The sequence below is a fragment of the Anomaloglossus baeobatrachus genome, chromosome 11 (genome assembly GCF_048569485.1).
Source record: "Anomaloglossus baeobatrachus isolate aAnoBae1 chromosome 11, aAnoBae1.hap1, whole genome shotgun sequence".
Lineage (NCBI taxonomy): Eukaryota > Metazoa > Chordata > Amphibia > Anura > Aromobatidae > Anomaloglossus > Anomaloglossus baeobatrachus.
The window spans coordinates 12,197,369-12,207,736 of record NC_134363.1 but is presented as its reverse complement, the minus strand read 5'-3'; the positions used below and the strand labels follow the sequence as shown (position 1 = coordinate 12,207,736).

The window sequence follows — 10,368 nt, the reverse complement described above, 5'->3', positions numbered from 1 at the left end:
TTCTCCTGTCTCCAAATCCCTCCATTGGCTCCTAATCCTCCACCGTTTCCAATTCAAACTACTAACACTGACCTACAAAGCTGTGCATAATCTATCTCCTGTGTATATCTCCAAACTAAGTTCCCACTACACTCCAACACGCAATCTCCGGTCCTCCCAAGATCTCCTTCTCTCCTCCTCTCATTCGCTTCTCACGCAACCGACTCAAAGACTTCTCCCGAGCATCCCCAGTCTCCTGGAACTCGCTGCCTCAACACGTCAGACTATCTACTACACTTGCAAACTTCAAACAGAACTTGAAAACTCATCTGTTCAGAAATGCCTATAATCTCCAATGACCTCACTGCCCCACCACCGTGCGGAGCTGCCGCCCCACCACCGTGCGGAGCTGCCGCCCCACCACCGTGCGGAGCTGCCGCCAACCTACACCCCACCTACTGTCTCCTCCTCAAAATCCTATAGCGTGTAAGCCCGCAAGGGCAGGGCCCTCTTCCCTCTGTACTAGTCTGTCTACTGTAACTTGTATATGTATTCTGTATGTAAACCCCTTCTCATGTACAGCACCATGAAATCAATGGTGCTCTATAAATAAATAATAATAATAATAATCTAAATATATATATATATATATATATATATATATATATATATATATATATATATATATAATAAAATAAATAATGATAATTTAAATAATGATGATAATAATAATACATACATACCTATATTAATATTAGAAATTTAAATAATATAAATAAGAATTTACATACTATTGTAAATAATATAACCAAAATATTATTAGTATTATTATTAGTATTATTAGTATTATTAATAATAATAAAAGTAATAATAATAATAACAATATTTGTCCCATATACAGTCATATGAAAAAGTTTGTGCACCCCTATTAATGTTAACCTTTTTTCTTTATAACAATTTGGGGTTTTGCTATTTCAGTTTCATATATCTAATAACTGATGGACTCAGTAATATTTCTGGATTGAAATGAGGTTTATTGTACTAACAGAAAATGTGCAATCCGCATTTAAAGAAAATTTGACCGGTGCAAAAGTATGGGCACCTCAACATAAAAGTGACATTAATATTTTGTAGATCCTCCTTTTGCAGAAATCACAGCCTCTAGTCGCTTCCTGTAGCTTTTAATGAGTTCCTGGATGAAGGTAGATTTGACCATTCCTGTTTACAAAACAATTCCAGTTCAGTTAAGTTTGATGGTGGCCGAGCATGGACAGCCGCTTCACATCATCCCACAGATTTTCAATGATATTCAGGTCTGGGGACTGGGATGGCCATTCCAGAACATTGTAATTGTTCCTCTGCATGAATGCCTGAGTAGATTGGGAGCGGTGTTTTGGATCATTGTCTTGCTGAAATATCCATCCCCTGCGTAACTTCAACTTCGTCACTGATTCTTGCACATTATTGTCAAGAATCTGCTGATACTGAGTTGAATCCATGCGAACCTCAACTTTAACAAGATTTCCGATGCCGGCATTGGCCACACAGCCCCAAAGCATGATGGAACCTCCACCAAATTGTACTGTGGGTAGCAAGTGCTTTTCTTGGAATGCCGTGTTTTTTTGCCTCCATGCATAACGCCTTTTTGTATGACCAAACAACTCAATCTTTGTTTCATCAGTCCACAGGACCTTCTTCCAAAATGTAACTAGCTTGTCCAAATGTGCTTTTGCATACCTCAGGCGACTCTGTTTGTGGCGGGCTTGCAGAAACGGCTTCTTTCGCATCACTCTCCCATACAGCTTCTCCTTGTGCAACGTGCGCTGTATTGTTGACCGATGCACAGTGACACCATCTGCAGCAAGATGATGCTGCAGGTCTTTGGAGGTGGTCTGTGGATTGTCCTTGACTGTTGTCACCATTCTTCTTCTCTGCCTTTCTGATATTTTTCTTGGCCTGCCACTTCTGGGCTTAACAAGAACTGTACCTGTGTTCTTCCATTTCCTTACTATGTTCCTCACAGTGGAAACGGACAGTTTAAATCTATGAGACAACTTTTTGTACCTTCCCCTGAACAACTATGCTGAATAATCTTTGTTTTCAGATCATTTGAGAGTTGTTTTGAGGAGCCCATGATGCCACTCTTCATAGGAGATTCAAATAGGAGAACAACTTGCAAGTGGCCACCTTAATTACCTTTTCTCATGATTGGATTCACCTGCCTATGAAGTGCAAAGCTCAATGAGGCTACAAAACCAATTTAGTGCTTTAGTAAGTCAGTAAAAAGTAGTTAGGAGTGTTCAAATCAAGAAATTGATAAGGGTGCCCATACTTTTGCACCGGTCAAATATTGTGTAAATGCGGATTGCACATTTTCTGTTAATACAATAAACCTCATTTCAATCCAGAAATATTCCTCAGTCCATCAGTTATTAGATATATGACACTGAAATAGCAAAAACCCAAATTGTTATAAAGAAAAAAGGTTAACATTAATAGGGGTGCCCAAACTTTTTCATATGACTGTAAAGTGAATATTAGAGAAAGCTATGTCAAGAAATACATATATTATTTTTTTTAAAGTGTATTCAAAAGCAAAATATGTATCCAATTCTAATAAAATGAAGAGAATCAGAAAAGACTTTCCATGGCACTGAGGGTTGGTTTGTGGTGGGATATATCAAGGCAAACAGTTGGGTTTTTCAGAGGAAGAGGAAGAGGAAGAGGAAGAGGAGTGTCTCTTAGAAAATGAAGGTTATGTTAAGAAATAATTAAAGAAACAAAAGTGTATTTAGAAGAAAAATATGTATCCGATACTAATGGAATGAAAGAAATTAGAAAAGACTTTCCATGGCACTGAGGGTTGGTTTGTGGTGGGATATTGGGACATATTTAGTAGATGTATAGGATGTAAAGAGGGGTTCAAGGCAATGGTGGTGTTTTTCCAGCCAGACCTGATTTCTCTATGCAGGGGGCTTTTCCATCTCTTATATTTGTTCATATACAATTTACTCAAAGTCCTGCCCCACCAAACTGCAAACATAATGGGGCCAGCGAGGACTGAACCCCGCTCTCCATCTCTACGGGATCCTCTTTCCAAGGGCCCACATGGGCTATCGCTACATTATATAAAACATTATGTTATATAAATTGATTTTTATTACTAAATTAATTAGATAAACACATGATACTTTTATATAAAAGTTTATTGTTAAACATTAATTGGCCTTTGCATAAGAAATAGACAAGGAATGATGGATTTGGAGAATGTTCTGCGCATTAGAGTTTACAACCTTATCTCATAGATTAGAAAGAAGCGGTCTACTGCTCTTTAGAAACAGCGCCACTCTTGTCCTCAGGCTTGTTCTGGTATTGCAGCTCTACTTAAACTAGCGGTTCGGTTTCTTAAGTCACTTGAGCAGGATAAGTCACATATGCTCCATTTGTGGTCAGACATTATTATTATTGGAGGGTGAGGCATTTCTTTGTCTTGATACATTGCGGTTCACTGTCATTTGTCAGAACATAGCCGTCATCACATACACAACGCGGCATGCATGTTTCTGATGGCCTATAGTCGATTCCAAGGGTTTCGCAGGTCTCCTGGGGAGTCCGGGTGCATTCCCTGAAAACCATGTTTGGTGCACAGGAGACCCCACAGGAGGACACGGGGACGCAGGTGTAAGAATCCTCAGACTGGAAGACAAATCCTTCTCTACAGTGACACTGGGGGGTGCAAGATGTCTTACAAGAAGTCGCATTGAGATTGTCACAGGTGTTGTAGCAGAGGGGTTTGCATTCGAAGACGCTGTTTGGTGGGCATCGGATACCTAGGGGGCGAAAAACCAATAATCGTAAATTGCAAAAAATCCACCAGTGCTGATAACTAAAGAGACCTCAGCCAGGTTTAGTTTTGTCTTACAATTAGATAAATAAATTCAATGAAAAAAAAAACGTTATAAGCAAAATGAAAAAGAAATAAAACATTTGCAGTACCAATTTTGACCACTAGTGGCTGACACTGAGACACTCAATGTTACACTACATACTGTAGAACATGCGGAGTACACAGCGGTGACTTACTCGTAGCTGAACTCTGCTCAATCAGAGACAAAAAACATGCTGAAAATAAGAAGAAAAAGAATATTACTGCAAGACAGTAATTCTGAGATGTATATCGATATCTATATATATATATTTATATATATTTTATATATATATATATATATATATATATATATATATATATATATATATATATGTCACGGCCGGGCGGTCGGGCAGACCCAGGAGGTGGATCCACTGGACCGAACTCTCTGAGATGGTGGTAGGGAGTCCGGCAGCTGAAGCACTGATGGGCAGTAGAACAGTCCGTGCAAGAGAAGGCAGCGGAGGAGTCCCAGGGACCACGGAGTCACAGAAGGTGGTCTTGGTGACGTAGCTCAGGTTCGGAGGCCGAGGTGATATCAGGCGGGGTCCGGAACCTCTGGAGCAAGATGACGGGTCACCGCAGGGATCCGGGATGGTACGGACTGTCAGATGGCAGACGGACAGCGTGCGGGGATCAGGACACGGCAGACTGGATGGCGAGGCAGGTACGGCTCTACAAAGACAGATAGGTGAGTACAGGCACATAAACACCAAGAGACCTGACTCCTAGCTCAGGGAACACGAAGATCAGGCCCCGCCCCCTTGGACAATGACCCCCTATATACCCTGTACCTGTGCAACCTCATTTCCTGTTAATGGACGCTGGCCCTTTAAGAAAGGGTCAGTGACCGCGCGCGCGCCCTAATGCGCATGCGCGCCGCCCGGGTGCCAGAAGCCAGGGAAGGAGGCTGCGAGGAGGACGCAGGGGAGCCGGCCAGGTCCAGGGAAGCTGTCGGGCGCCGGGATCGGGGGCCCGGAGCCCTGGGACGGACGGAATCCGGTGACTGGGGAGCGGAGAGCGTGGCAGGTGAGCCGGGGAACGGGGTTGAGGACCCGGGGAGCGTGACAATATATATATATATATATATATATGTGTATATATATGTATATATATATATATATATATATATATATAGGTATATATATGTATATATATATATATATACCTATATATATATATATTTATACATATATATATATGTACATATATATATATGTGTATATATATATATATATGTGTGTGTGGATATATATATGTATAGATACATACAGCCATATGAAAAAGTTTGTGCACCCCTATTAATGTTAACCTTTTTTCTGTATAACAATTTGGGTTATTGCTATTTCAGTGTCATATATCTAATAACTGATGGACTGAGGAATATTTCTGGATTGAAATGAGGTTTATTGTACTAACAGAAAATGTGCAATCCGCATTTAAACAAAATTTGACAGGTGCATAAGTATGGGCACCTCAACATAAAAGTGACATTAATATTTTGTAGATCCTCCTTTTGCAGAAATCACAGCCTCTAGTCGCTTCCTGTAGCTGTTAATGAGTTCCTGGATCCTGGATGAAGGTAGATTTGACCTTTCCTGTTTACAAAACAATTCCAGTTCAGGTAAGTTTGATGGTCTCGAGCATGGACCGCCGCTTCACATCATCCCACAGATGTTCAATGATATTCAGGTCTGGGGACTGGGATGGCCATTCCAGAACATTGTAATTGTTCCTCTGCATGAATGCCTGAGTAGATTTGGAGCGTGTTTTGGATCATTGTCTTGCTGAAATATCCATCCCCTGCGTAACTTCAACTTCATCACTGATTCTTGCACATTATTGTCAAGAATCTGCTGATACTGAGTTGAATCCATGCGACCCTCAACTTTACCAAGATTCCCGGTGCCGGCATTGGCCACACAGCCCCAAAGCATGATGGAACCTCCACCAAATGTTACTGTGGGTAGCAAGTGCTTTTCTTGGAATGCCGTGTTTTTTGCCTCCATGCATAACGCCTTTTTGTATGACCAAACAACTCAATCTTTGTTTCATCAGTCCACAGGACCTTCGTCCAAAATGTAACTGGCTTGTCCAAATGCATCGCATCACTCTCCCATACAGCTTCTCCTTGTGCAACGTGCGCTGTATTGTTGACCGATGCACAGTGACACCATCTGCAGCAAGATGATGCTGCAGGTCTTTGGAGGTGGTCTGTGGATTGTGTTTGACTGTTCTCACCATTCTTCTTCTCTGCTTTTCTGATATTTTTCTTGGCCTGCCACTTCTGGGCTTAACAAGAACTGTACCTGTGTTCTTCCATTTCCTTACTATGTTCCTCACAGTGGAAACTGACAGTTTAAATCTCTGAGACAACTTTTTGTACCTTCCCCTGAACAACTATGCTGAATAATCTTTGTTTTCAGATCATTTGAGAGTTGTTTTGAGGAGCCCATGATGCCACTATTCATAGGAGATTCAAATAGGAGAACTACTTGCATGTGGCCACCTTAAATACCTTTTCTCATGATTGGATACACCTGCCTATGAAGGTCAAAGCTCAATGAGGTTACAAAACCAATTTAGTGCTTTAGTAAGTCAGTAAAAAGTAGTTAGGAGTGTTCAAATCAAGAAATTGATAAGGGTGCCCATACTTATGCACCTGTCAAATTTAGTTTAAATGCGGATTGCACATTTTCTGTTAGTCCAATAAACCTCATTTCAATCCAGAAATATTACTCAGTCCATCAGTTATTAGATATAGGAAACTGAAATAGCAAAATCCCAAATTGTTATAAAGAAAAAAGGTTAACATTAATAGGGGTGCCCAAACTTTTTCATATGACTGTATATTATTTTTATATATATATATATATATATATATATATATATATATATACACACACATTTTTATATTAGACATTATATAAGGGTGATTAAGTGGGAAGCTTATAATTTGGCCCCTATATGTCTTACCTGCCGCTATCAACCCCAGGAGTTTCTGAGAAGACATCTCTGATTAGTTAAGATTTAGATCAGAAGCTGGAGAGGAAACACAGAGCTAAAAAGCAAAAATAAATAAATAATGAATACATAAATAAATAAGAGACAAAATAGCGAAAAGTAAGGGCAAAAGAAACATATAATAAATGTATAAATAAATAAACAAATAACTAAGAGACATAATAGCAAAAAGTAAGGGCAAAAGACACAAATAATAAATATATAAATAAAAAATAAATAAGAGACATAATAGCGAAAAGTAAAGGCAAAAGAAACAAATAAATACATAAATAAACAAATAAGAGACATAATAGAGAAAAGTATGAGCAAAAGAACAAAAGAAAAGAGTGCAGAGGTAATAGAAGAAAGGAATCTACGAGAAGAAAAGGAGGAGAGTGAGAGGAGAACATGAAGAGAAGAGAATGAGAGAGGAGGAAAATTAGTGAATGCAGAAGAAGAGCGGGAAGAGAAGAATGAGGAAGATACCAGAAAGAAGGTGAAGTGCAAAGAAAAAGAGATGATAAATGAAAAGAAGAGGAGAAAAAACAAAGTAGACATAGTAGAGAAGGAGGAAAAAGAGAAGAGACAGAATATAAAGGGAGATAAAAGAAAAGGAGTGCAGAGAAAAAGGGAGAAAGATAAAGGAGTAAAAAGAAGAAGGCGCAAAATACAAAGAGAACAAGAGAGAGGAAAAGGAAATAGGGAATCTAGGAGGAGAAGAGGATGGAAGAGAAGAGGGGAAAGGAGGAAGATGAAACAGAAAAGAAGAAAATAGAAAAGGGAAGAGGATTGGAAAAATCAAGAAGATGGAGGAGAAACAGAGGATGGAACAAAAAAGTGGGTAATGAACGATGAAACAGAGAAGAAGTAAGGAGAAGATGGAGAAAAGGAGAGAGGATTAAGAAATCGGGAACATTGAGGAAAAAAGAGGAAGGAAGAGAAGTAGGGAAAGGAGGAAGATTAAACAGAAAAGAAAGGAGAAAAAGGGAGAGAATTGGGAAATCGGGAAAATTGAGAAATAAAGGAGGATGGAAAAAAGAGGATAATGGAGGATGAAAAAGAAAAGAAGGAAAGAGAAGACATAAAAAAGTGAGAGGATTGAAAATATTTAGGATAAAAAGAGGATGTGAAAAAAGTGGATAATGGAACAGAGAAGAAGGAGACAGCGAAAAAGAAAGAAGATTGGGAAATTGGGAAATTGATGAGAAAATGAGGATGAAAAAGAAGTGGGTAATGGAGGCTGAAACAGGGAAGAAGAAAGGAGAAGATGGAGAGATGGAGAGAGGACTGGGAAATTGGGAAAATTGAGGAGAAAAAGAGGATAGAGAAGAAGTGGATAATAGAGGATGAAACAGAAGAAGGAAGGAAGAGATGGGGACAGGATTAGGAAAATTGAGGAGAAAAAGAGGATGGGAAAATGTCAGTAATAGAGGATGAAACAGAGAAGAAGTTAGGGGAAGACAAAGAAAAGGGGAGAGGATTGGGAAATTGGGAAAAATTGAGCTGAAAAAGAGGATGGAAAAGAAGTGGATAATGGAGGATGAAACAGAGAAGGAAGGAAAAGTATAGGAAGAGGAGGAGAGAGGACGAAGAAAGGGAAGAAAGTTAAGAAAAAAAAAAGAAAGAGAGGCGGATAAGAGTAGGTGAAGGAAAGACAGAAGAGAAAAGTGAAGGAAAAGGAAGAGAATGAAATAGATAGGGAAAAAGAAGAAAGAAATAAAGGAGAAAAAGGAAAGGGAAGAAAAAGAAAACAACAGAGAAAAAAAGGTGAAAAAAGAGTGGAAGAAAAGGAGGAACGAGAAAAAGAAAACAAGATAATGAGTAGGAAAAAAGAAAAAGTGATGAGAAAGGAGAAATTAATTAAAGAAAAGTTATGGGAAAAGAAAAAAAAGAAAGTGAAGGGCAAAGAAAACAAGGAGAAGAATAAATAAAGAAAATGAAATCAAGGAGGGCAAGAGAAAGTGGAGAAGAAGGAGGTGGAGAAAGAGAAGGTGGAAAAGCTGAGAAGGAAGGGAGGATGGACGGAAGGAAGGAAGGGAGGATGGACGGAAGGAAGGAATGAAGGAAGGGAGGAAGGAAGAAAGGAAGGACCGAAGGAAGGATGTAAGGAAGGAAGGACGGAAGGAAGGACCGAAGGAAGGAAGGAAGGAAGGAAGGACGTTAGGAAGGAAGGAAAGAAGGAAGGACCGAAGGAAGGACGGAAGGAAGGAAGGACGGAAGGAAGGAAGGAAGGAAGGACCGAAGGAAGGACAGAAGGAAGGAAGGAAGGAAGGAAGAACGGACGGAAGGGAGGAAGGAAGGAAGGAAGGAAGGGAGGGAGGAAGGAAGAAAGGAAGGAAGGACGGATGGAAGGAAGGAAGGAAGAAAGGAAGAAAGGAAGTAAAGAAAGAAAGAAAGAAAAGAAAGAAAGAAAGACAAGGCACAAATAGATAAGACAGTGTGCGGGGTCTCACCTGCAGGAGGTGGTTCTGTCCTCTGAGGAGTCTCCTCCGGTGTCTTATAAAGCAGCCGGTTGCGGGGATGTAGGTCAGATTGCGACACAGTAACGTGAGTCCGGGACTTGCTTCACCCCAGAGATGAGTCAGTGTCACCGCGGAGAGAGTTTGTGTTCTTCTTCTTCTCAATGGTTCTATTGACTCAGAAACGTCCGGTACAAGAGCCGCCAGGCCCTCTCTGCCAGCGCCGAGGTGGTGCAATAGTGACAAGATGTAATAGGAACTGATAAAGCTCGTCATCATCATCATCATCATCATCATCATCATCATCACCTGAGATTAAGAAACTTTTATTACAATGGACTTTAGTGAATGTTGTCATTTTGTAAAATAAAGTTAAACAATTTTCCAAAATAATGCTTGGATCACTTTGTTTCCACTACACTATATAGCAACACTGTACTATATATAGGGCTGCACAGTGGCTCAGTGGTTAGCACTGAACTATGTATAGGACGGCACAGTGGCTCAGTGGTTAGCACTATACTATATATATATATATATATATATATATATATATATATATAGGGCAGCACAGTGGCTCAGTGGTTAGCACTGTACTATATATAGAGCAGCACAGTGTTTCAGTGGTTAGCTCTGTACTAGATATAGGGCAGCACAGTGGCTCAGTGGTTAGCACTGTACTATATATAGAGCAGCACAGTGTTTCAGTGGTTAGCTCTGTACTAGATATAGGGCAGCACAGTGGCTTAGTGGTTAGCACTGTTCTATTGTTAGGACCAGGATGACGGGTAGGCCCAGGAGGTGGATCCACTGGACTGAGCACCCCACCGAGGGCAAGGTGCCCGGTAGCTGGAGCACTACGGCTAGAAGGACAGTCCGTTCAAAGGAGGGGAGTGTAGAAGTCCCTGGGACCACGGAGTCTCTGAAGGTAGTCCGGGTGACGGAGCTCAGGTTCGGAGGCCGGGATGATGTCAGACAGAATCCGGAACCAGCGGAGCG

The 10,368-nt window shown here is 40.4% G+C and overlaps 1 protein-coding gene across 1 annotated transcript; it reads right to left on the bottom strand.

Annotated features, from left to right (window-relative positions):
* Window positions 1-3,207: 3,207 nt before the first annotated feature.
* Window positions 3,208-9,475, bottom strand: LOC142256507 (mucin-6-like). The gene is made up of 4 exons (XM_075328231.1): window positions 9,364-9,475; window positions 6,884-6,968; window positions 4,063-4,101; window positions 3,208-3,809 (listed from the first exon to the last, which is right to left on the bottom strand). The coding sequence occupies exons 2-4, from the start codon at window positions 6,918-6,920 to the stop codon at window positions 3,442-3,444; spliced, it is 444 nt and encodes a 147-aa protein (XP_075184346.1). The 5' UTR covers window positions 6,921-6,968; window positions 9,364-9,475; the 3' UTR covers window positions 3,208-3,441.
* Window positions 9,476-10,368: the final 893 nt, after the last annotated feature.

Excerpts from the sequence above, each read along its gene's own strand:
- LOC142256507 (XM_075328231.1), bottom strand. The coding sequence starts at position 6,920 with ATGTCTTCTCAGAAACTCCTGGGGTTGATAGCGGCAG. Across the intron at positions 4,102-6,883 it reads CCTGGGGTTGATAGCGGCAG|CATGTTTTTTGTCTCTGATT; the intron begins GTAAGACATATA and ends TCTTATTTTCAG. Across the intron at positions 3,810-4,062 it reads TGAGCAGAGTTCAGCTACGA|GTATCCGATGCCCACCAAAC; the intron begins GTAAGTCACCGC and ends TTCGCCCCCTAG.